The sequence below is a fragment of the Alligator mississippiensis genome, chromosome 4 (assembly GCF_030867095.1).
Source record: "Alligator mississippiensis isolate rAllMis1 chromosome 4, rAllMis1, whole genome shotgun sequence".
Taxonomy (NCBI): domain Eukaryota; kingdom Metazoa; phylum Chordata; order Crocodylia; family Alligatoridae; genus Alligator; species Alligator mississippiensis.
In genome coordinates, this window is record NC_081827.1 from 18,387,825 (window position 1) to 18,412,682 (window position 24,858).

Sequence of the window (24,858 nt, forward strand, 5' to 3'; positions counted from 1 at the left end):
TTCCTATAGTGGACTGCAGAATTTGGCTTCTTTAGTAGGGCCAGTTTTTAGGGTCTTAGGAGCCACCTTCTGCCATTGCCACAAGAAATCTCAACAGAAGACAAAGGGAAAAATTCCATGATCTGTTAATTTTGTCTATAAGAAATATGTCATATAGAAAGTACAGAGAGGTAGTTCTGAAGTCAGCAGAAGGCCAAATGAATCAGAGGTGAGTAAGCTTTCCTGAGCAAGAATTCACTGATGAAACACTGCCCTAGTCTGCCTTCTGTGACTTATAAAAGCCATTCTGGTTGTTATACTAAAGGGCTACAGACAGAAATTGCATGTAAATTGATATAAGTGCTTGGAAACCAGTTCAAATTTGTAACACAACAGAAGTTCAGTGCACATAAACTGCTTTCAAAATGGCTAAAACCAGTTTAAGATAAACCTGGATGGATGTAGTATCAGGCTTAACTGATGTAGGTTAAATCAATTTATTGAACTTCTGTCCCCTGTAGATTCAAGTTAACTCATGGTCCCTCAGCATCCCGGGATGATTTGCACCTCCCCCACAAATACTCGTTTCACAGGGTGGGCGGGCTAGCCTTGACCCAAGCTGTCTTCTCCAGACAAGCAAGGAGGCATGCTCTAGTGCCTCCTGGCTTTGGCCACTGCAGGCATGTGGCTACATTTCTAGAATCAAAAGTGAATGTCTGTTCACTTTCTTATCAGTTCAATCTATGCAGCTTAGACTAACCTGCAAAGATTGAATCAATTCAGGCTCAGGGCTTTTGACTGTCTGTGCTTATCCAAGAAGGACAACAGAAATCAGTGAAAGCATGGACTAGCATTATGGTTGGCATAGGAACAAATGTGTTCCAGGTTGAGTTTGATATTGTTTTATGAATGAAATGTCTATTTTTTCACATCACTGTTTAAAAATAATGATTTCAAAAACATCTATTTCATCAGTTTTACTTTGATACAGTGACTTGATAAAATAGTGATGGGGTAGGGAGGAACACTTGAGTACAACTGTATACATAAGTAAATTCTCCAATAATTCCTCTTTCTGTTAAATTGATCTCCATAATAAACATGGCAGTTCTTTTGGTCTCCATGTAGAGTAAAGGTATTTTTTTTTCCAGGTGCCAGTTCCTATTATTTCTATGGAAATTTCTTCAAAGAGGGCAAGTATTTTTATGTCTTTGAACCTCCATGATTGTATGATTGAAATGTGACAAAGCTCTAAACTCTGCATAGCTGTATGTCATGTGTAATGAGAGACGCTCCAGTAACATATGATCATTTTTAATATAAACTTATAATTTTCTTGCTCTGTTTGTGAAACATTTAAGTTGTTCAGAGCTAGTGTTCAAAGTTGTTTAAATCTTTTGGGTTCACAGTATCATCCATTTCAAAGCAAGGGAAAAGCAACCTGGTACATGAGTTCTTGGCATAATAATTGCAGCGGGGGAATAGCCTGAGGAACACGAAGACTAAAGAAAAACTTTGTTGCTGATAAATATAAGAGGATTGGCTACAGGCACCAGGGAATTTCTCTGTAAGATCTTCCTTTGTGCTCTCCACCTACATATTTATTAGCCCCCTGCTAGGGAAGCTTAGGGGATTTTGAGAATTTTTGAATGTTTGCCTGCTCAACAGAACTCTTTGCTCCTTCTCACTGATCCTTTTGCAGACGGCACTGAAGTAGCAGCCTCCACACCAGCCTGAGCTGGGTCCTGATCTTCATTGTAACACAGGATGGCTAAATCTTAGTTCAAACCTCTGGTATAAAACAGATTTTAATTTAAATACAATGGAATGTCAGGTAGCATGTTTAGGGACAAAAAAGTGTACATTATGCCTACCAGATGGACAGACTCATTTGGACATACATGACTCAGGAAAGGACTTAGTGGTCATGTCTTCAACATGACCTGCCATGACAGAAAAGGTCAGTACAATCCTGGTATGAAATAGAAACAGTCTTGCCTTTCATGAAGAGCTGGTAAGATGGCTACTAGCATGCTGTGTCTGCCTTTCAAAAAGGATGTGAAAGTCCTGGAGAGTGTCCAAAGAGAAATGATTCATGACTTGGAGGCTTGAGGACGTCAACCTTTCTAGCTTATTCAAGAGAAGATTGAGGGGTAGTTTGTCTAATAATAATGGGAGCTTTTCAGTCTTGCAGACAAAGGTATAACTAGACCCACAGGCTAAAAGTTGAAATTATATAAATTTAACCTTTAAGTGAGATGCAGTTTCCTAACATTGGGAATAATTAAACCCTGGAACAACTTTCCAGAAAAAGTGAATAGCTTCCCAGTAGCTTGGAGTCTTCAAAATGAGAGTAGATATTTTTGTAAAAGCAGTTCAATGCTTCAATTCCAGGGGCTTTATGAGAGTAGGGGTAAAAGGTGTTAACAGCACTGCAGAATATGGCCAGCATCCCCTTTAAATCAGTTTCCAGGGCTAGTGCCTCAGTCACTCTGTCCTAGTTATTATTCAGTTCAGTTTCTTGGACAAACTGCATGACCTGTTTGTATGGGAGGGTGACAGCCAGCTTCTTCTGTTTTGAAGTCTATGACTCTGTGAGGATATTTACATTGTCTCCATGTCAAGCTTGAGACAGCTACCATGAAACACATCCCAGCCTCTCATCCCTGCTCTGCATGTGCAGAATCAGGGCAAGGTAGACACCTTAGTGCAGCAGTGAGCACAGCTGAGCAAGATAATGGAGAGCAGTGTTGAGGGCACACACTCAGTTCCACACTAAGGCTAGGGACAGACATTAAAAAAGCCAGAGTCTGAATTGATTCAATCTTTGCAAGTTAGTTTAACCTGTGTAGATTGAACCAATTTGCAAGTGAATAAACATTCACTTTTGACCCCAGAAATACAGGCACATACACACCTGCAGTGGCTCAGGCCAGAAGCCCAGGAGTGGTAGAGCAAGCCCTCGGCTGGAGGAAAACTAAGCTGAAAGAAGGGGCATGGCCAGGCCCAGGCAGGATTGAGTATGATTGGGGGAGGGGTTTAAAACCCCACCCTGTCCTGCAAGGACCCAGGAGGGGTCTGCCTCGAGGGGGGGGGGGGAAGCAGCCCCCCACCCTCTTCACTGCATCAGCTGCAGAAGCAGGGACAGGGCCAGACCCCGGTAGCCTTAGGGGAAGTAGAGGAGAGGTTTAATCAGCAGGGTTGGGTGGCATCAGCACTGATAGGTTCCACTCATGCACCCAGGGCCCCAGCAGTCAGATACCAGTAGCCTGAGGGGAAGGGGCAGAAGGGTTTAATTCTCCCCCCCACCCCCCATTGCAGGCAGCAAGTGGGGGCACTGACATGGTGCCCTGAGCAGAGTCCCTCTGAGAAGTGACCAGCTGGCTGCAGGGAGGGCATAGGGAGGCAGGATGTGACCTGCCTGCATGAGAGGTGTGGGAGCTGGGTCTGCATAGGAGGTGGGGAAGCCTGACTCACTACTGCCTCCTGCTGTGGCAGCACAATCCAGGCTGGGGGTTAGTGCCCACCACCTCCCCCCTCCAGCCCCACACGGGGGCTGTGTGATGGGCCAGTAGCGAGTGCTCCTACTGGGCCCCCCATCTTACTGTGCCGAATCACCTACCAAGTTCCAAGTGCCTCCCTGGAGGTGCCTCACATCTGGCTTACCCCCTTCCTGGAGCACACCCACAAGCCTGGGGGTCATGCTGCCACCACTCATGAGTCTCAGTCTGTTAGTGCCTCTGTGCCTCATGAGGTACACAGCCTCTATAGACCTGAAGGAGGTACTCGACCCACTGCAAGAACCTGGGGTGCTTCCCTTATTCTGAAGCACAAATAGTGGTCTCCCTTAGTCAGCCGGACCCAGGGGGCCCCAAGGCATAATCTAGACCCTCTCCCAATAAGTCTCCCACACTAGGTACAGAGAAAAACTTTATTGATTACAGGGAATACGTTTGGAATAGGGTACAGGGTAGAGCAATATCAGCAAAAGACCTTAGAGCAAAGGGTGGCATGGTAGCCTTTGATCATGCATCTGAGTTACTGCATACTCTATATATAGTTAGATTTCAAGTAGCATACTCACAAGTATCATCCGGAGGCTGACAGCTTTCCTGGAGAGGCAGGCAGTTCGTAGGGTTATCCATGTGTTGAGAGAGAGAGAGAGAGCTGCTAAGCTTCAGATACCCTCAGCATTTTCATCATGGCTGCTGCTACTCCTCCTGGGCAGTCTTTATCTTATATAGATCTTATAACTTCATTACCTGATCCAATAAAGGCCAGCAGTTGTTGGCTGTCAGCCAACCAATTTGAAATGTGTCACTGGTTGCTGGGTAGACTGGCAGAGTCTCTAGCCCCTCTCCCAGTCATGATGTCATTGGACTTAGAACAATAGGGAATTTAAGTCCCTCCACCCAGGTGTGTGAGGCCAGTCATGTAGGCAAAGGGAGCAGGTTCCCCCCTCCCTCCGGAATGTATCCAGTTCAGGTTACAACTCAGGGTTACCTGAAGCAGATGGGGGCAGGGGTGCCTGCCCTCTGCAGTGACCATGGTAACCAAATTGTCAGATAGGTAATAAGCATGATAGCAGAGTTTGGGGAGAGACTGAGATGGCATTTCACCATAGGCTGCAATTTGTAGGCAGAGTACAGCTGCAGCACATCTCCCCACTCCCCGGCCTCTCCTGGCAGCGGCAGTAGAGCGAACTACCACAGCAGGTGAAAGTGAAACACCTGTCTCCTGCCACCTGCTTGTGGTTATGCTGAGCACTTGGGGTGGGTTGCTGTGGGCCAGGGGTATGGGCAGCGGTGGGGGAAAGCAATGGACTACCACCGCCCAGTCCAATCCAGCCCTGCAGCCCAGAAGTGCAGCCTGGTCTGGCCCAGTCCTGTGGCCCAGACGCAAAGACAGCAACTGGCCCATGGCAGCCCCTGAGGCTGGTGCCTCACCTCCATCTGCCATGATGGTTCACTCAGCCACCACCAGTGGGAGAGGGAGGATTGGGCTGCCATGGGACAGCCGCTGCATACACCCCTGGGGGAGTCTCCAGCAGGGAGACTGTCTCTCAATGTTCTCTCATAAGTATTTTTGCAGCCAGGAGGAAAAGGAAGCAATCTAATTTAAGTGCTGAGAGGTAAGAACAGGGAAGGGGAGCAGGAGTTGTTGGTTCTTGAGGAAATGGGAACAGATAAAGATCAATACAGAGCTTGTCAGGGGTGGGAGCATGGGAATGAGGGAGGGACAGGTTAGAGGAAGGAGTAGCATAGATGGGGACTGTACAAACAGCAGAAAGGGGAGGAGGAGAATAGCGGGGGATCAGGGTTAGGAGTTGCTGGGATAGCTATAAGGGCAGAGAAGGGGAACTGGGAAGGAGCTGACAGGTATGAAAAAAGGGAGTGGGGCAAATGAAGTATGGAGAGAGGCAGAAACTGCAGGAAAATGAGAGGATGAAGAAAGGCAGGGGCAAATAGAGTAGACTTAGAAGAGGGGACAACAAAGGCAGGAGAGGGAGCAGTGGCTAAAAATGCAATGGGACAGGTACAAGCTAATGAGGAGAGTGGCAAGAGGGCTTAATAACCATTTGATCCTATTTCTCAACCACTCCTGGAGTTGAACTCAGGTGTTTAGAGTCACAGTTTTCCTCTGCTGTCTCTTAAATAGCTGTGGCATGCTTTCATCCTCATTCAGTGTTGGTCCAAATTCATGAATCAGCTTACTACCAATACTAGTTTCTCCATTAGCTCAAGCAGTACAATTTGAGCAGTAAAGATCTGTGCTGAGGATCTAAAGATGAAACCCCCATTGATATCCCACATTGGGGTCCATATTGACAAGCATGATGGAATATTTGGAATTGTTGCTTTTCTATTTGCTGCTCTAAATATTTAGGAAATGTATATTAGGAAGGGAAGGAGGGAGGGAGAGAAGCTATTCTAAAAGGAACCTTAAGGTTGCAAATTTAGCCACTCAGAAGGTAAGTTATGCCACAATTAAGTTTGGAGAAGCGGCATTATTTCTGCTCCTTTGTGCACATACATTATGTTGCACTCTTCAAATCACATGATTTTATCCTTTGTTTTTCCTTGTCCTCATTTACTCCATGCACTGGCTGCCCCAGCAGGAGGGGGGCAGGGGAGGGTAGAATTAATGTTGCCTGGGCAACTGTAAATCTGATGCTCTGTGATGTTTTAGTGGTTCTTAGTGGAAGACCTGTTCATTAACTAGTACCTGGTTCATTTCCACAGCAACAACTCTATGTTGGATCCGAGTCTGTCGTGGTGCAAGTGAAGTTCCATCAGTGTGACATGTATGGCACAGCCTGCGCGGACTGCTGCCTAGCTAGGGATCCATACTGTGCTTGGGATGGGATATCTTGCTCCCGATACTACCCCACAGGAATCCAGGCAAAGAGGTACGAATTCTTCTGTGCAGTAAAATATTCTTTACATACTACCAACGTGAAGAGTTCCCAGTGCAACACAAGTTGCTTCGTTTCTCCCCCTCACATAAATAACAATGATTTATGTTAGCTAATAATTGATTAGTCCAGCCTTAGGGAATGCAAAAGGATTTAAATTAACATGCCAATACGCACTGATGTGCAGGGAATATTTTTCTTATTTACAATAAGTGCATTCATTTCTTAGGAGCTATTTGCCCTGAATATTAAACCAAATTCTGAGTCCCTACTGCCACTGTTAGAAAAAGCCACTTCATTCTCTGTAACATGAAGAGATTTATTTGGATTGTATTAGACAGTGGAACTATGTAATGCAGCAGCCTGTAAAATGGAAGAAAGAAAATATATTAACAATCAAATATCACTGCCAGACTTGTTCAGATACCACCTAGATACCCATCAGAATACTGGGAAGATTATTAAGCATGTCAGCAATTTGCATTTTATTTATGAGACATCTTCCCATGATTTTCTTTTAATTGCTACTTTAGCAAATACGTATTTATATTTACTAGGATTGACCACTTCTGGGTTTGAATTAATATGGACATTGCTTTTCTAGTCCTGTGATGTTTCTGAGAAATAGTGATGTTAATTCATCTGGAAGCAGACTATCTTGTCTTTAAATCCACCAGTAGCCACCTAAGAGGGGGAAAAAAAAGGCTCCTGTGGGTCTTCTTTTCCCTTCTCCCATGAAATCTCATCCTTATAGTCTCATGTATCACAACATTTGGTAATCTGAAACAAAGTCATTATTAGCTACAGCCCTGCAAAATGAATACTTCTGTGATTGTTGAAAAGGTAATGAGTCAGAAGGGTGTTAGGTAACAGCCTTCTGGATAGATACCTCCTGGAAGACATAATGAGCAAGATAGTAAATAATTACACTATAGAAGGAACCTATCAGCACATTACATCTTTGGAGGATCTAAGTTAAACTAAGTATGAATTTCATGGCCCTGCTACACATAAGGAGAAATTCCTTCTTACATAACTCATACAAGCAGTCCCAGTGGAGGAAGTAGAGACTACTTTGGTGCCTAAGGTGAGATGAATGTGGCTCAGAATTACAGCCCTGGAAAGTCGTTATAGAAAAGATAGATCATCTGTTATTATTTATTGGGCCAGTGAGAATTATTTCCTACAGTATCAGTAGAAATTGGATTATAATTATTTTGCAAATGAGTTATTCATCTAATCATGTAAATTCATATTACATGGTAAGAGGGCACCTACCTGCCCACAGGACTGCACTTTGAATTCAGGTTGTTATACAGCCTGTTTATTGCCCAGGAAAAGATAATAGAACTCACTAGTTCCTCAACTCAATTATGCAGTTTTAGCATATTTACTCCTTTAAAAGATGCCAGAGTAACAGCCCTGGGCATTCATAATGTACCTCTTTATCTAGGGACTGTGATAACACAGGTCTGTTCTGTTGCTGCGGTCTGGAGGATCTGTCTTTAGACAGAAGAAAGTAATCTTTGTTTATATTACTCCTTGCCTTCTGGAGTAATAGGGTGTCTGTAGATGAAACAGGGGCCCTAAATTGAAGTGGTGGGTTTTTAAAAAGACCACTTCAGCTTAGGGCCCCTTAAATACCTGTGTCATGCATACACCCACTTACCTGCCTCTCTGCTCTCTGGCAGCAGGGAGGGGAGGGTGAGATGCCAGTGGGCAGAGTGGTTCCCAGGCTGCAGGCGGGGGGGGGGGGGGGGGGGCTGGTGCTTCCCTCCACGACAGCAGTGGCCCACCCTCCTACTGGCACCCACCCACAGACACCCAGCTCAGGTGGTCCCAGGGAGCACCGCACTGTGGAGGGAAGCACCGGGCCCCCTTGCAGCTCAGCCAGGCAGGCAGGCTCCAGGAAAAAAAAAAAAAAAAGTTGACATTTTTTTTTTTCTTGGGCATAGCTTGTCTTCCTGACCTGCTGCCCAGCTGCACAGGCTTCCTGCAGAGCCCCTGAGCTGCATGGACCCTGGTGCTTCACTCTGCAGCTGTAGGGCAGCAAACTAAAACTCTCCAGCCATTTAAGGCACGTCACACCACTGAATTTGCTACAGCAGCTGGAATTACTGCACAATATGCTGCCAACACATGCAAACACCAACACCTTTAAAGTGGTGCAAAAGCATTTAACCCACTTTAAAGTGTCATGCACACATGCCCTTCGTTTAGTCTACACACGGCCATACATGGTAATGGAGACCTTTGTGATGTCCTCTACTTACTGGACTTGGGATCACAAAACTTATTTTACTCAGTAAACAGCTATCAGATAAGAGTTGATTTGGACCTGGGGGTCGGCCTGCCAGCCCAGGGCTGCTCTGACCAGGCTCAGTGTGCTGAGGAAAGGCTGCTTGGGGTACAAGGGTGCTTTGGTGTCAGCTAGCCAGCAGGCAGCCCCTGCACTGAAGCACCATTGAGTCCCAGCTAGCTGGCTCAGTGTCTACCCATGCATTGCTAAGCACAAAAAAATTCCACCCGTAATTTATTAGTTTCAAGCACCTAGAGGTGCATGTGTAGACATTGAGACATTTACTGCATGGTTAATTAGGCAACTAGACGCACCTTGTATGGTATAGTTACAGGTGCAAAATTTCTGTAACCTGAAAATTCTGCTGGTGCCAAAAAGGAAAAAAAATGAGGCATTCAGATTGTGTACTATACTCTTGAAGAGGCAGATAGTTTCATATTTTAGTGAAATGCTTCCATTTTTCTGTATCAACAGTTCAACAGATTATGCCAAATTCAGGCTTTTCCCCAAAGAACCCCTAAACTCTATGGATAAGCTTCTGTACTGCATGAGTTCACAATCCACAGTATATGGGGATTAAGAGAATTTACAATACCTTTTGAGTCTTTCAGTCTTGGGGTGCTATGAGAGCTGGGGACGAAGACAATATAATTTAGATGGCCACTATACACTGACAGCCTCTTCTTCTTCCAGATATCCCTATACCCTACAAAAAGGCCCTTGAGAGACAGTTCCTTATGTTTGTCTTCTGCTTTCTGGCTCCTTCTATGCTATTTCTGCCTTTTACCTGGTGCAAAGGAGCCACAATAGAGAGAAGGATGTTGCCTTGTGTGTGCCCACTTTCCCCTAACTTATTCCTCTCTTCACTGCTACTCTTTCTGCTAGATGCATGCACTGTCCACAAGAGGTCACTGTGGCACGTTCAGTTCTGCTCTGATCTTTCGCGAAGAAACGCAGACCCTTTGCTGGTTTCAAATATGAATGTGTCCCTGAAAAACATATTAAATACAAAAATTATTTTGGGCCCAGGAACCTTCCACAGAAACTCCAATATAGAGAAGTGTGAATTTTGGAATCTGGAATATGAGAGAGCTGAATTCATAATTTAGTTTCTGACAGTTATCCTCATAGCTCTGTAATGTCCTAGCTAAACGTTTATATAGATGGTAAAGAGATAAAACCTTCTTAAACCTGATTGACACTATGCTTTAGAGTAGGGTCAGCAATCTATACCCCCTCAGGCCCAGCCACTTCCATCCTGCAAAGAAACTGGATCTGGACCAAGAAGGTCCAACACAGCCCAGAATAGCACAGAGGATTGGGCAGCACTCTAAGACACCAGTCCCTTCATGCTGCTTTCTCCTGCTTCATTTACCTTGCTGGGTAGGAGCTGATAAGTGTAGTGAGGGAAGAGCAGGCAGCTTGATCTTTATGGCTAGGGGCAGACATTACACATAAACCAGTTTAAATGATCAGAAACTGGTTTAAACCTGTAACAGAACATGAGCTAAGCGCATATAAACCAGTTTCAAAATGGCTGAAACTAGTTTAAGATGAATGTGGTTGAATGTAGTATCAGACTTAACTGATTTGCTACTAAACACCTATGCTTGCACTAAACACCTATGACTTAGTGGGGCTAACAGAAACCTGGTGGGATTCTTCCTACGACTGGGCAGTACATATTGAAGGCTATAGATTGTACAGAAAGGACAGGGTGGGGAAGAAAGGGGGAGGGGTTGCGCTCTATGTCAGTGAGCAATATACATCAACCCTCATCAAGACAGAATCCAAGGATGAGGAAGTAGAAGGATTGTGGGTTAGGCTACATGGGGGGCAAGGAGAAAGGGATTTGGTGGTAGGGGTCTGCTACAGACCCCCACACCAAGGGGAAGAAATAGATGCGGGGCTCCTGAGGCAACTCTCGGAGACCATAAAAGCTAAAGAGGTGGTAGTCATGGGGGACCTAAATTACCCGGACATCTGCTGGGAGTCACAGACAGCAAAGTCCCACCACTCACGCAGGTTTCTAACCTGTGTACAGGACCTCCACCCGCCACAGGAGGTACACGGTCCCACTAGGGGGAACGCCATACTGGATCTGGTATTGGCAACGGGGGATGACATGGTAGGGGACCTCCAGATCGGTAGCCATCTGGGGGACAGTGTTCACCTAATAATAGAATTCACCATAAGATGTCGAGTGGGTAAGGTAACTAGTAGGGTGAAAGTGCTAGACTTTAGGAAAGCTGATCTCAATGAACTCAGGCGATTAGTCAAGGATGCACTGCAAAGTAGGAGTTTTGAAGGGATGGGAGCCCAAGAAGGGTGGCTGTGCCTTAAGGAAACGATCCTTCGGGCACAAAGCAAGACGATCCCCGAGCAAGGCAAAAGAGGGAAAGGGGCCAGGAGGCTTCCCTGGCTGACCACAGAAATCCAAGGCAGCCTAAGGGCCAAAAGGGGAGCACATAAAAAGTGAAAACAGGGAGAGATCACCAAAGACGAATATACCTCCTCTGCTCGTGCTTGTAGGGAGGCAGTTAGACAGGCCAAAGCTACCATGGAGCTGAGGATGGCAACCCAAGTAGAAGACAACAAGAAATTGTTTTTTAGATATATAGGGAGTAAAAGGAAGACCCAGGGAGGAATAGGACCCCTGCTAAATGGGCAGAAACAATTGGTGACAGACAGGGGGGACAAGGCTGAACTCCTCAATGAGTTCTTTGCCTCAGTGTTCCTAAGCGAGGGGCACGACAAGTCTCTCACTGAGGTTGCAGAGAGGCAGCAGCAAGGCGCCAGACTGCCATGCGCAGACCCTGAGGTGGTGCACAGTCACTTGGAAGAACTGGATGCCTTTAAGTTGGCAGGCCCGGATGAGCTCCATCCGAGGGTGCTGAAGGCACTGGCCGACATCATTGCAAAGCCACTGGCGGGAATATTCGAGCGCTCGTGGAGCACGGGCCAAGTCCCAGAGGACTGGAAAAGGGCCAACGTGGTCCCCATTTTCAAAAAGGGGAGGAAGGAGGACCCGAGCAACTATAGGCCAGTCAGTCTCACCTCCATCCTTGGCAAAGTCTTTGAAAAAATTATCAAGGCTCACATTTGTGAGAGCCCGGCAGGACAAATTATGCTGAGGGGAAACCAGCACGGGTTCATGGCAGGCAGATCGTGCCTGACCAATCTAGTCTCTTTTTATGACCAAGTTACGAAATGTCTGGACACAGGAGGAGGGGTGGATGTCGTATACTTAGACTTCAGGAAGGCCTTCGATACGGTATCCCACCCCATACTGGTGAACAAGTTAAGAGGCTGTGACTTGGATGACTACACAGTCCGGTGGGTGGCGAATTGGCTGGAGGGTCACACCCAGAAAGTCGTGGTAGATGGGTCAGCTTCGATCTGGAAGGGTGTGGGCAGTGGGGTCCCACAGTGTTCGGTCCTTGGACCGATACTCTTTAATGTCTTCATCAGTGATTTGGACGAGGGAGTGAAGTGTACTCTGTCCAAGTTTGTAGATGACACAAAACTGTGGGGAGAAGTGGACACGCTGGAGGGCAGGGAACAGCTGCAGGCAGATCTGGACAGGTTGGACAAGTGGGCAGAAAACAACAGAATGCAGTTCAACAAGGAGAAATGCAAAGTGCTGCACCTAGGGAGGAAAAATGTCCAGCACACCTACAGCCTAGGGAATGACCTGCTGGGTGGCACGGAAGTGGAAAGGGATCTTGGAGTCCTAGTGGACTCCAAGATGAACATGAGTCGGCAGTGTGACGAAGCCATCAAAAAAGCTAATGGCACTTTATCGTGCATCAGCAGATGCATGACGAATAGGTCCAAGGAGGTGATACTTCCCCTCTATCGGGCGCTGGTCAGACCGCAGTTGGAATACTGTGTGCAATTCTGGGCGCCACACTTCAAGAGGGATGCAGATAACCTGGAGAGGGTCCAGAGAAGGGCCACTCGTATGGTTAAGGGCCTGCAGACCAAGCCCTACGAGGAGAGACTAGAGAAACTGGATCTTTTCAGCCTCTGCAAGAGGAGGTTGAGAGGCGACCTTGTGGCTGCCTTTAAGTTCATCACGGGGGCACAGAAGGGAATTGGTGAGTATTTATTCACCAAGGCGTCCCAGGGGGTTACAAGAAACAATGGCCACAAGCTAGCAGAGAGCAGATTTAGATTGGACATTAGGAAGAACTTCTTCACAGTTTGAGTGGCCAAGGTCTGGAATGGGCTCCCAAGGGAGGTGGTGCTCTCCCCTACCCTGGGGGTCTTCAAGAGGAGGTTAGATGAGTATCTAGCTGGGGTCATCTAGACCCAGCACTCTTTCCTGCTTATGCAGGGGGTCAGACTCGATGATCTATTGAGGTCCCTTCCGACCCTAACATCTATGAATCTATGATTTCGGTGAAACCAGTTTATGCAAAGTCTGTCCCAGACCCTTCCTGGTTTAAATTTAACCCAGATACCCCCAGCATCCCAGATGCCCCTCCCCTCTGCTCCCTAGCCAGAGCTCCAGCCAGGCACAGCAGGGTCTGCCTTGCTTCCCCCTTGCTTCTAGCCTGAGCCACTGCAGGCATGTGCCTGAATTTCCTCAGTCCAGCGACAATGTCTGTGCAGTTGCAAACTGGTTCAACCTAGGCAGGTTAGACTAGCCTGCAAAGACCAAATCAATCCAGGCATGGGCAACTGGTGTCTCTTGAGTCGGGGGGGCATGTGCCCCACAGCCAATCTCACTTGAGTCAGGAGGGGCATGTGCCTCCATGGCTGATATCACTGACCAAAAAGTGGCCACGCCACTTCCGGAAGTGGCACGGCCACTTTTGCTGGTGGCCCCACTCCCTGGCCTGCCCCCTTCCCGTCGCCTAAACAGGGGCTGACAGGGGCCTGACAGGATGTGCACCAGCGCTCTCAGGGGGTACACATGGATCCCCTATGTGTTGCCACTAAATCCAGGCTCAGGCTTTTTGGATGTCTGTCCCTAGCCTGTCAGGGTGAGGGCAGAGACTTGCTACTTAGGGCAGGGAGCCAGGTCCCAGGCTCTGGCCCAGGGAGAAAAAATTTGCTAATTTCTGCTCTAGAGCAAAAGGCTCTTGGTTATAATCCCACGCTCGCGATTGTGGTAACTGATTAAGCAAAGCATGCATTTCAGGTGAACACTTAAGCCTCTGCTTAATTTAAAGCATTTGGCTAAGAATCATTCAGGTTCTAAAGTAGATTGCAACACACTTACATTTGAGTTCCTAGTTGAGTGCTTTGTAAAATAATGACCTGTGTGTTAAATCAATTGCAAACACCTGTGATGCATTAAAGCAGATGTAAATTGCACTTGTTTTGACATGTCCCCACTTGTCCACTTAACCATGTCAACATAACCATTTCCTAAATTTAGATTTTGGCATCTTTAAGGTGATGCCTGATAATCAGGGATCTGAGTTTTCCATTTGCTGGGAAAAAACACAGATTTTCTCCTTTAGCGGAGAAAAACACCAATTTTCTCTCTTAAAGAAGAAAGTCACAGACTTTCCCCTTTAAAGGACAAAATTGCAGGAAATGGTGGGTTCCCCTTTGCAGGCTAGCTGAGTTCCAGGGGCTGCTTGGGGCTGCCTGGGGGTGCAGGGAGCAGAAGGAGGGTGATAAAGGCAGGAGGCACTGTGTGCATGTGTGAATGCACATGCACATGGCAGCCAGGCAGTGGTAGAGAGCAGCTCCTTCATCTCCCTCCAGATAAGTCTATTGGAGGGAGGAAGGGTTCAGGGGAGGGGGCATAGGCCATGCAGAGGATTGGGGTGGGGGGCAGCAGGTCAGGAGTGAGGGGCACTGGTGGGGCCATGGGGCTGTGGCTTGTGTGTGAGAGCAATGGCATGGACAGGTTACCAGCATATCAGTGTTGCTTAGCGCCAAGAGCGGGGATGGTGTGCCACAGCTGGACCTGTATCTGGTGAGCAAAGGGGGCAGGGGCATCTCTGATTTTTCATGATAAACAACCCCAGATCAAATGCCAAAATTAATAGGTATTTAGCATTAATTTTAATACAGTGATTGAGGCCCTGGTGGGCTTCCAAATTGTTTTAAAATTGTAAATATATCAATAAAGCATTGTGTTCAACTGATATCTATCTATCTATCTATCTATCTATCTATCTATCTATCTATCTATGCATTTCATTTTATAATAGAAAAACATGGATTGGGGGTTTTAATCAGAGAATTTATGATTTTTAAAAAGGGAAAATCAGAATCCCTGCTGATAATGGATATTAAAGGAGACTGAAAAAAGATCTCATTTGCTAGCTCATACTTACTAAAAGCAGAATTTCAAACTGACTAAGCACCCAAGCCTTTGAAATCAGAGATTACAAATGTTCTACGATAGGGCATCTTGTCCATTCTCTAGCCATCTAAGCCTGGGTTCGTTACAGGATGTTATCAACTATGTAGCCTACCAAATTGATAGTTTATAATCCATGGAATCTATACAAGACCCAGTAAGGGGAAAAAAAAGACCAAGTTCAAAATACTATGGTCAGAATTCATAGAATAATCTTCCAAAATGCTGTTTTCACCCATTGTGATGACAGACGTCTCAAACCGGTGTCACCCATCATCTAGGTAGCCCCTCCCCTTGTCCCACCTGCCACGACTTTGCTGTTAAGTGTGATTTATGAGAGGGTTCAGTGGAGTTCTCTATCCGAGGGGTTCCCCGATGTGGGGTTACTCACAGTTGTCACTTCCGTTGTTCCACGGGGCTCCGCCACCCCTACACCCCGTCCACTCGCCAACCCATCACGTGCTGATGGGATGGTAGCCTGCAGTGCACGGCAGGCTTGCTTGCCATTGGTCTTCTCCAAATACAGGGACCCAGGCCTAGCGGTATCCCTTGGCCAGTCTGCTGTCTACTCTCGCTGGCTCCTCCGCTGGCTCTGGAGGTCCTTCTTCCCTCCCCTGTTGGTCTTCTAGAAATAATACTCTGCCTGGGCAGGGAGGCTTTCTGGACGGATGTCCTGGACCCAGCGGCCCCTAGGGACTGCTCCACCTGCCTCTGGCTCTGCTTCCCTTAGGGGCCCTGCTAATCTGTGCATGGTGTCTTGCTGCTCCCCCTGCTTCCCTTCTCCCGCCTTTGCTAGAGACTTCAAGCCTCTTCCTGCCTCGGTCAGAGGCTCCAAACTTTGCCTCAGCCTCGGCGTGGGTCCGGTGCAGCCTAGCTGTTGCCTTTCCCACGAGGGAGCTGCAGCATGCTGGACGTACTGCCCAACTTCTCTCTCTCTCTCACTCCCTCCTTCCCCATGGGTGCTGTCGGGGCTTTTAAACTCTCCCGCGACAGCCGTGTTGGCTGCCGTGATTGGCTCAGCTGTTCCTCTCACTGGGAACAGCTGCTTGAATAACCGGCGTAATGCCGGCTCGCGCGGCCGTAATGGCGGCTGCATTTGCTGCCGCGGTCTCGGCTCTGACACCGCCGTCTCTCCCGGGGGTAAGTAACCCTGCCCGGGGTTCTGTCTCGGGGTTGTGTCTGCCCTGCAACCCTTCCTGACCTCCGTCTGTGCCCATGATGGCGGCACGCCACCGTCACACCCATGAAAAGAAAAGCATGTTAATGGAGGCAGTTGTCTCCTATTTTTAAATGTGATCAATATAGAGATAGTTTTTCATAGTTCCAAGTTACCTCTGCTGTCACTCAGAACAGCAAAATGCCACCAAATACATGATTTCACCTCTTGAATGAGACTTATGAATAGAAGAAATCCTGCAGGATTATAACTTGCTAGGCAATGCATTGTTCAATATGAACGAGGATGAAAGATTACTGTATCTCTGTTAAGTTCATGTTCACTCAAGGCAAGACCTGTAAAACGGATACATCTGCATTCCAGGTGAACGTCTGAAACATTTTGTGCATCTCACCTAGAACTAGAGAACCCTCGTCCCATCAAATATTCACTAGGCATGTCTACACATGAAAATAGTTCTCAGCAGTAAACTCCAATACAGTTCATGCTGGAGTTTATTGCTGGCTGGCACCACGTTGAGACAGGTTGTCCCAGCTGGCAGGGATCAGCCTGCCAGGCTGGGGCTGCTCCAGTCTGGCTCAGTGTGCTGCAGAGGGGCTGGCTGGGGCCTGAGGGTGCTTCAGTGCAATGCTAGCTGGCAGGCAACCCCCTTACTGAAGCACCCTTATGCCCCAGCCAGCCCCATCAGTGTCTACATGTGGGTTGCTGTGGACTAAAAACCGCTGCTGTAAGATAATACTAGTAACCTGTGGTGGGTTTATTAGTTTAATCCGTCCTAATAGCACTGCACATGTAGAGGCTGAGATGTTTACTGCAGAGCTAATTAGGCAACCCCATGGTAAATGCCTCATGTAGACGCTCCTACTTTCTCCCAGCCTGTGCCCTACTAGCGGCAGTTTTGTTCCCAGCCATTTTACAGTGGATATCAAGAAGTATAGATGCCACATCTTTTATGTGCAAGTGATAGCCATCATCAGGACAGGATGAAATAGTCACATGCTGTGAAGGAAGGTTGGCTGTCATTTAATAAATAGTGCAAATGTTTAGCTCTCATGCCTAAAAACAGGCTGAGAATGGAAATTCAAAATGCTTAATGTGCTAGATGTCTTCCTTAGCCCACAAGCAACCTGAAACAAGAGTCCAGAGTCCGATTTTTCCCTCCATATACTTCGTACTTACTTCAAGACTTCCACTGGTAAAATGGCTCCACCAGGCTGATTGACAGGAGTGAATGATAGATTCCATTATCACAAAACTACCTGCTGTGAGGCCTTCCCACTTTTCAAATGCAATAACAAGAATATTGGGCGAGGATCTTCAGCTGGTGTCAGTCAGTGTGGTTCTGCTGAATCAGTGGAGCCATTACACTGAATGAAGACTTGGTCCTCTGTGTCCAAGTAGGGGGAAGGATTGACTTCATTGTCATTCAAATAATATAAAGTACTACAACAACATCATTAGGCTTTCTTAATTTCTACCATAGACTGCATGTACTGAGCACACATAAGTACATTAATTCTGTGCTTTAGGAGGTTTGCCACACTTTTCCCTTTTAATCAGGCATTCAGACTTGCCTGTGTAAAAGTCATAGTTGAATAAATATACAAAAACAGGAATGTTATCCAGAGTCATAAGTGTAGGTTTCATAATGCTGAAAATACTGCATCTGACAAGGCAGTGCTTTCTTTTCTATAGCAGCTTACCTTAATTTTGTTTATCATAATGGCCAGAAAGTAAAGTGTCCACAATAAAAGCCTTATGCTACTTTGCATTCAGTCTAGAACTGTATTTGCATTTTATATTCATTTATTTTTTTTAAAACTGTCTTCTCAAGAAGTGAGAGGGTTGGACTCTTGGGCCAAGTCTAGATATGAAGGCACATGTAGCGTATGGCACTGAAAACCTCTTTGTGGAATAACAAACCACACACCTGGAATGTTAAAATGTGCCCCACACTGCAAATTTGCAGCGTGGGGGTAAAATATGCTACCAGGATTTTCTGGCAGCAAAAGCAAGCAATGCGGTGCATGCTATTGTAGTATGTGCTAGGACAAACGGAGACTCTATTCTCTAGGGAGAAGCTCTGGCTGCTGGCCAGAGTGTCTCTACTATTTCATTTGTGCCCCAGGTTGCTCCATCACACCAAGAGCCAGGAGAAGCAGAGAAAGGGCGGTTGACCCGAAGCGGGACAATTTGTCCCTCACCAAAGTGCATGTGCAGGTTAACTATTACTACTACTACTATTACTACTACTAATCATAATAATAATAATAACAATAATCCTCATATACACATTATAAACTGTGAAAGACTTGGAGCAGCTTTTTCTGAGAAGCTGGGTCATTAATATATAGTGAAAAGTAGGGCCAGAAGGGACCTCAGAAGATCATCCAGGCAGGAACATCTCTGTCTAAACCATTCAAGCCAAGTGTCTGTCTACCCTGCTCTTAAAAACTTCCAAGGATAGACATTTTACAACCTCTCTAGGTAATCTGTTCCAGTTCTTAACCACTCTCATAGTTAGACATTTCTTCCTAATAGCCAATGTAAGTTTCTTTTTTTTCCAGTTTAAGACTGCTAACTTCTTGTTCTGCCCCTGTTTTGGCACATGCTACACTCCTATATTCATCCCTAGCAGTATTGTCAAATATTCACTGTTTGTAAGATTCATTTTTGAGTTTCAACTCATTGAAGAGCTCGCTATATTTAGCCAGGCCAGTCTCTGACTGCTCTTCCTGTCCATCCTTTCTATCAAGATAGTGTGCTCTTTTTATGGTCTCTTTGGGCATGTCTACACATGCATTAATGGACCATTGTTACTGCGCGTTAAGTTTAGTGCCTGTAATAACAGGTATTAACTCGATGCACAGTAATCGACACTAGGGGTGTGCAAAGTAGGCTGTACTCGATTCGGATTCAGCCCCATTTGGGGGACAGTGATTCAATTCACTGATTCGGATCACTGTCCTGATTCGATTTGGCTGAATCCGAATCTGAAAATTCGATTCTGATTCAGAGAATCAGTGATTTGGCCATGGATATAGCTTTATATGTGTACCAGGCGCAGCTTGTGAATGCTGAGGTGGTGGGTCGGGTGGAGCATCCACAGGAGCATGTGGGACTGTGCTCTGTGAAGTACTTCCGGTCCACTTCTGGGTCGACTGCTGAGCAGATGGGGGACCACCCCAGTATCCCCCCAACTCTGCAGTTGGCTGCGGGGAGGGACCCCGGGTGCCCCCCCCAACCCAGGCAACTGTCTGCTGCTGAGCTTGCTGGGAATCCCCCATGCTCCTGTGGGACGCTCCACCCACCCCACCATCTCAGCATTCACGAGCTGTCTGGTACCTTGAGGTATGTAGAAAAAACATATAAAGCTGTGTCTATGTCCAAATTGTTGAAACGCTCTGAATCTCTCCAAATTAAATTTGAGCTTCCGATTCAATTTGGAGACATTAAAGAGTCTCCTGATTCAGTTCAGATTTGGAGATTCAGTCACCAAACCAGGCCGAATCTCCTTCAAATTGAATAAGTGACCGCAGCTTCACACATCCCTAACTGACACTACTGCGCAGTAGCACTGGCACATGGTCTTTTAGCGATGCTAATTCGTAGTAGACTAATTCTACTGTGCATTAGCATGGATAAATGTCTACTGTGTATTTAGCATCTCATGTAGTACAATGTCTATTGCTCATTTAAACATCTCATGTAGATGTGCCCTTTAAGGTTCGACCAGTTCTCCTTCGCTGCTTTTCCCCTTATATATGCCTCCCAGGGGACTATGCCTACCATCTCCCTGAGTCTGTTGGAATACCCATGTACAGGAGTCTTCGGGTGTTGTTGGGAATTAGCTACACCAGTTTATATCTCAACCTCTGTGGGACCTTCTTGCCACTCTAACTTCTGACTAATGATGCTAGCCTCTGAGGGAACAGAAAGAGAACTTAAAGCAACCTTTAACTCTTTCATCTGAAGTTATACTGAATGTAGCTCAGTCATCCAGAGCATCAGGCTTCATGTAACATGGAGCCAGGGGATCCTGTTACTTTAAGAGGAGAAGCAGCAGGCTAAAATAGTCAGCAAGAGATAACTGAATTGAAGCCAGCTGCATTTTGAATAAGCAGCCAGGGGAAAAAAAAAAAAAATCAGGAGCAGGGACCCCAGCCTTGAGGCTTGGGACTGCTAAGTAACCAGAGAGGACTGCAGGGCAGGGGAGATCAAACAGCATGTTAGGCTGAACAGAAACCCATGGGCCCCTTTTCAAAGGCAGCAATCAGTTGATCGGAAGGGGCAAAGCTTGGCAGTATATAAACCCAGCCGCTGGGCTGGGCTGGCAGTCTATTCTTGCAGGCTGCAGGGAAAGGAGCTGAAGGCAGAGCAGGCTGTCAGGGAAAAGGAGGTGCCCTGTGAGCTGGGGATCAAGTCAGATCCTTATAGGAGGAATGTGGCAACTGTGGCCCTGAGGGGTTTTAGGATGAGTTGCAGCTGGAGGGCTAACACTTTGCTTTCCAGTTATTTTTTCTGCATTTAGGTTTAAACACTAGGGGACCCGGTTGTGGATATGGGGTAGGTGTTGAGGCCACATGGGTGCCTGAGGGGACATCTAGAATAAAGTGCTGTAAGGGTCAGGGACCACAGGGTAGTGCAGAGCATGAGCAGCCTTGCCTGAGTTGGTGTCCGCAGAGAAGCTGGTGTAGAATGCAAGAGCCACCTTGGCAAGGCCAGGGATCCCAGGAGCCCAGAGCTGGGGGGGCTCAGCCCCAAGAGAAGAGCCAAAGCTGGGAAGCCTGAAGCCTAGACAAGAGTTTGGGAGCCTGAGAGGCCCACTGCTTCTCCTAAGTTACAACAGAGATACCTGCAAGGCCTGGACATGGCTACAGGGGAGAAAAGAGTGCCATGGTTATAGCCCTTAAGGCACAATAAGTGACATCTTAAAAGGGAAAAACATCCCTTACGGTTTGGGGCAGAGGTGCCCCGAGGACTGTGCAGAGAAGGAAGGCACCAAGGAAGAGGCTATCCCAAACTTTGGAGGCAGCCTTCTCAGTTAAATACCTTAAGATCAAGTTATGCCAGGTAAGAGAGAGAAGTGAGAGAGCTGGGGAGTGAGGGCAGGCAAGTCTGACCACCAGGGAGCTTCAAGCACAGGGGCCACATCCATGCAAGCGTGGGCGTTTGTTTCCCCATGGACAAGAAGCAGTGGCACAGTTGCTGCTGCTACTTGTCCCCAGGGATCACCTATGCCACATGCCCTTTGATGTGCAACAGGTTACCCTAGGTGGGATGGGGTAGGGGAGGCTGGGGCCAGCACTGGATTGGCCCCAGGAGCTTTACCTGGGGTCCTGGAAGCCTCCTGGGCTGCAGCAGAGCCTGACCAGCAGCAGGAGTGTGACTCTGGCCAGCCAGGCTTTGGATCTCCTGGGGTCAAGTTTCCTTCCCATTGCCCCGCTACCTTGCAATGTGGAGAACAGATGAATGTGCAGTATGTGGCACTGCAAACGTGTCTGCGGCTCCATGTACTGCACAGCTGAACTTGTCTGGACGTGGCCAGGGGGTATAGCCCCTGACCCTGTTATGTGTGTGTGTGTATTCACATCTCTACACTTGAAACTTTCCCTCGTACTGATCTGACTACTACTGAATGTCTTTTCCTTCAGACATTGCAGTGCTTAAGGCATTCACGGGTTCTCCATTACCTCCAGGTTGAATAAAAGGGTGGGAAAGTACAGCATATGAATTTTCTCCACATTACTCATAATAGTGCTAGCCAAGGATTTGGGATCAAGATTTAGTTTCCCACATTTTTAATGCATGGAGCTTTGGCGTAAGGTTGACAGCTGAATACGTTTCTTAAAACAGTTCCATTTTTTCTCCCCAGACGTTTCCGCAGACAAGATGTTCGACATGGAAATGCAGCTCAGCAGTGCTTTGGCCAGCAATTCATTGGTAATCCACACACACTACAGCAAGATGCTAGTGAATGCCTAGAGCAAAGAGTACCGCTGCTCCATGGGGGGACAGCATGAGGTGGATTCTGAGCCCAGTTTCACTGGATTTACACTGGTGTATCTCTCCTGATTTCACAGTAGTTACTCTTGATTTACACTAGTGTAATTAAGAACAGTCTCAGAACAAAGAGTCAGATCCACAAAAAAAAAACAAAAAAAAAAATGGACTTAGGTGCCTGGGTGAAACTTAGACTAGATTCTGACACCCATGTCTGAGTGAATGATCCACGAAACCCCTGCCTAGCCACTTACATGCCTGAGAGGCTGTAGTTCATCTAACATTCTGCTAGTGCATGGTCTGAGAGGCACAAATATATGGCTCAGCATCTCTCTTACTGAAAGTCTTTACAGATTCACAAACTAAATACCCCTGAGTCTAAGTCCCCTGCAGAGCCAGACATGATAGGCATGTTCTGAGCCCAGTTACAACACCAGGTTCAACACAAAACTCAGCAGCCACAGTCATTTTCAAAATGATGGCAGCAGTGGTGGCACCCGTCTTTTATGTGATAGTTTAATAGATAGGATGGTGGCCCAGGAAGTGATAGGATAGATAGTGACGGTGGCCCAGGATAGGGGGCAGGCAGGTTCTAGGCCCTTTGCATCCTGAAAGCCTGAGAGGATTCAAAATTACATCTTCTGCCTCCCAGGAGAGTTGTCGAGGCTCTAGACTGCAAGCTAGGCTTGTGGCAGAGTTGGCCCACTTTGCAGAATGGAACACAAGATTCATGGACTTAAAGAGAGGATAATGGTGCTTGTGGCTTTGCAGTCCACTGATGAAGGCGCTGCCTTGGACAAGGGAATCCTGGATTCCACTCTCTGATCCAGGCCCTGCTTGTGCATTTCGGATTAAATTGGATAAAGTACATAAACAATGTTTGGAGCAGGAACTAAAACTATGACTCCTTCCATGCAGGTTATCACTCTCATTACTAAACCACAGCTGTCTTCATGCTCCCTCTTAATTATTCTTTTTCTCTGTCCCTATAAATCTTGTATTCCTCTCTATACAGCATCCCAGCTTCAATGTCATGGCCTTGACAATAGCCTGGTGAATAGGGGTTATTTATTTAGTGGAGATGGATGATGTGGTTTGAATCCTCTCATGCTGAGGAGGGCATTGAACCTGGGCTCCTATTTCCTCTGAATTCTTCTACTTAAATGCTATCATATAAAAGATGGGCACTGCCACCTTTTCCTCTGGATATGTTTTAAAGAAAAGATGGAGCTAATGATCCATAGACAAGGAATTGCTTAGGCACCTAATTTCTGGATGCTTTTTCAGACTCTGAATTCGAGTCTGAAATAGGTGCCTAAGTGTACCCTGAGGAAAGCACTTAGATCTGAAAAAGAAAAGACAGGATATCAGAAATAAACCTCTATTCAGCATTTCCTAATGGCCAGCTTAGGCATCTCCTCATTCAACTTGCTGGGAGTAGTGATCCCGTTCTGTGGCATCTAAAAGTAAGGCCTGGTGTCACTGAACATCACTGTACCTAAATCCTTTTGTAGATCTGGGCCCAATAGACTAACCACCTAAGCAGGAATACATCCCTATTCAAGACTATATGCTATATTTTAAATGTAGTTTAATGCTTATTATACAGATGATTAGTGTTCTCCTAAACTATGGTCCAAACCCTTCAAGGTGCTAAATGACCGTAGTTCCTATTGAGTTCAATCACTGGCACCGAGTACAATATAAAAATATAGATAGATAAAAGTTGCTGGGAGATGCTTTGCATTTTACAGCATCAGATCCAATAAATTTGGAGAGAGAGAATCAAAGAAAATGTGCGTTTTTTTTTTCCCTCTGAAAGATGTTGAGCCAGATAAATTTTTGCTGAAATTGCAGTTTTATGAAGGAAGGACTATAGTTTGGAAGGAAAATATATCAAAAGGTAATTCTTGACTTCCAAAAGGCCTTTGATCTAGTATCCCACAAAATCCTCTCCAGAAAATTGAAGGATTGTGGGCTTAACTCCAAGACAGTCAGATGAGTCTGGCTGCAGGATTGGACCCAGCAAGTCATAGTGAACAAATCTGCATCATCCTGGCGAGAAGTAGACATCGGTGTCCCACAGGGGTCGATGCTCAGTCCAGTTCTTTTCAATATCTTTATTAACAATTTGGATGTGGGGATGAAATGCTCACTGGTCACATTCATGGACAACACCAAGTTATGGGGAAGCATGGTCACGCTTGAAGATAGGCTACAATTACAGGTGAACCTAGACAGGCTGGCAAGCTGGGCAGATTAGAATTTGATGAAGTTCAGCATCGAGAAATGTGAAGTGCTCCACCTTGGGACGAGCAACCCTCAATGCACCTACAGGCTGGAGGGCACCAAACTGACTACCACTGTGAATGAAAGGGAGCTGGGGGTAATAATAGACCACAGCTGGAATAAGAGCTGGTAGTGTGATGCTGTAGCCAGTAGGGCAGATAATACTCTGACATGCATAAAGCAATGCATCTCCAGCAAAACTTTTTCTGCTCTACTCAGCACTGGTGAGACCGCAGCTGGAGTTACTGTGTCCAGTTCTGGGCACCGCACTTTAACAAGGACGTGGACAAGCTTGAGAGAGTTCAAAGAAGAGCCAGCTATATGATCAGAGTCTTAAAAGGCAAGCCATACGAGGAAAGGCTGAGGGG

General features: G+C 46.5%; 1 protein-coding gene across 1 annotated transcript in view; it reads left to right on the forward strand.

Annotated features, from left to right (window-relative positions):
* The window catches only part of SEMA3E (semaphorin 3E), a 220,339-nt gene that overhangs the window by 186,162 nt on the left and 9,319 nt on the right, over positions 1 to 24,858 (forward strand). The window contains exons 13-15 of the mRNA XM_019487530.2: positions 1,131 to 1,172; positions 6,222 to 6,388; positions 22,074 to 22,141. Coding sequence (XP_019343075.2) covers positions 1,131 to 1,172; positions 6,222 to 6,388; positions 22,074 to 22,141 — 277 coding nt within the window. The remainder of the gene's footprint in view (positions 1 to 1,130; positions 1,173 to 6,221; positions 6,389 to 22,073; positions 22,142 to 24,858) is intronic.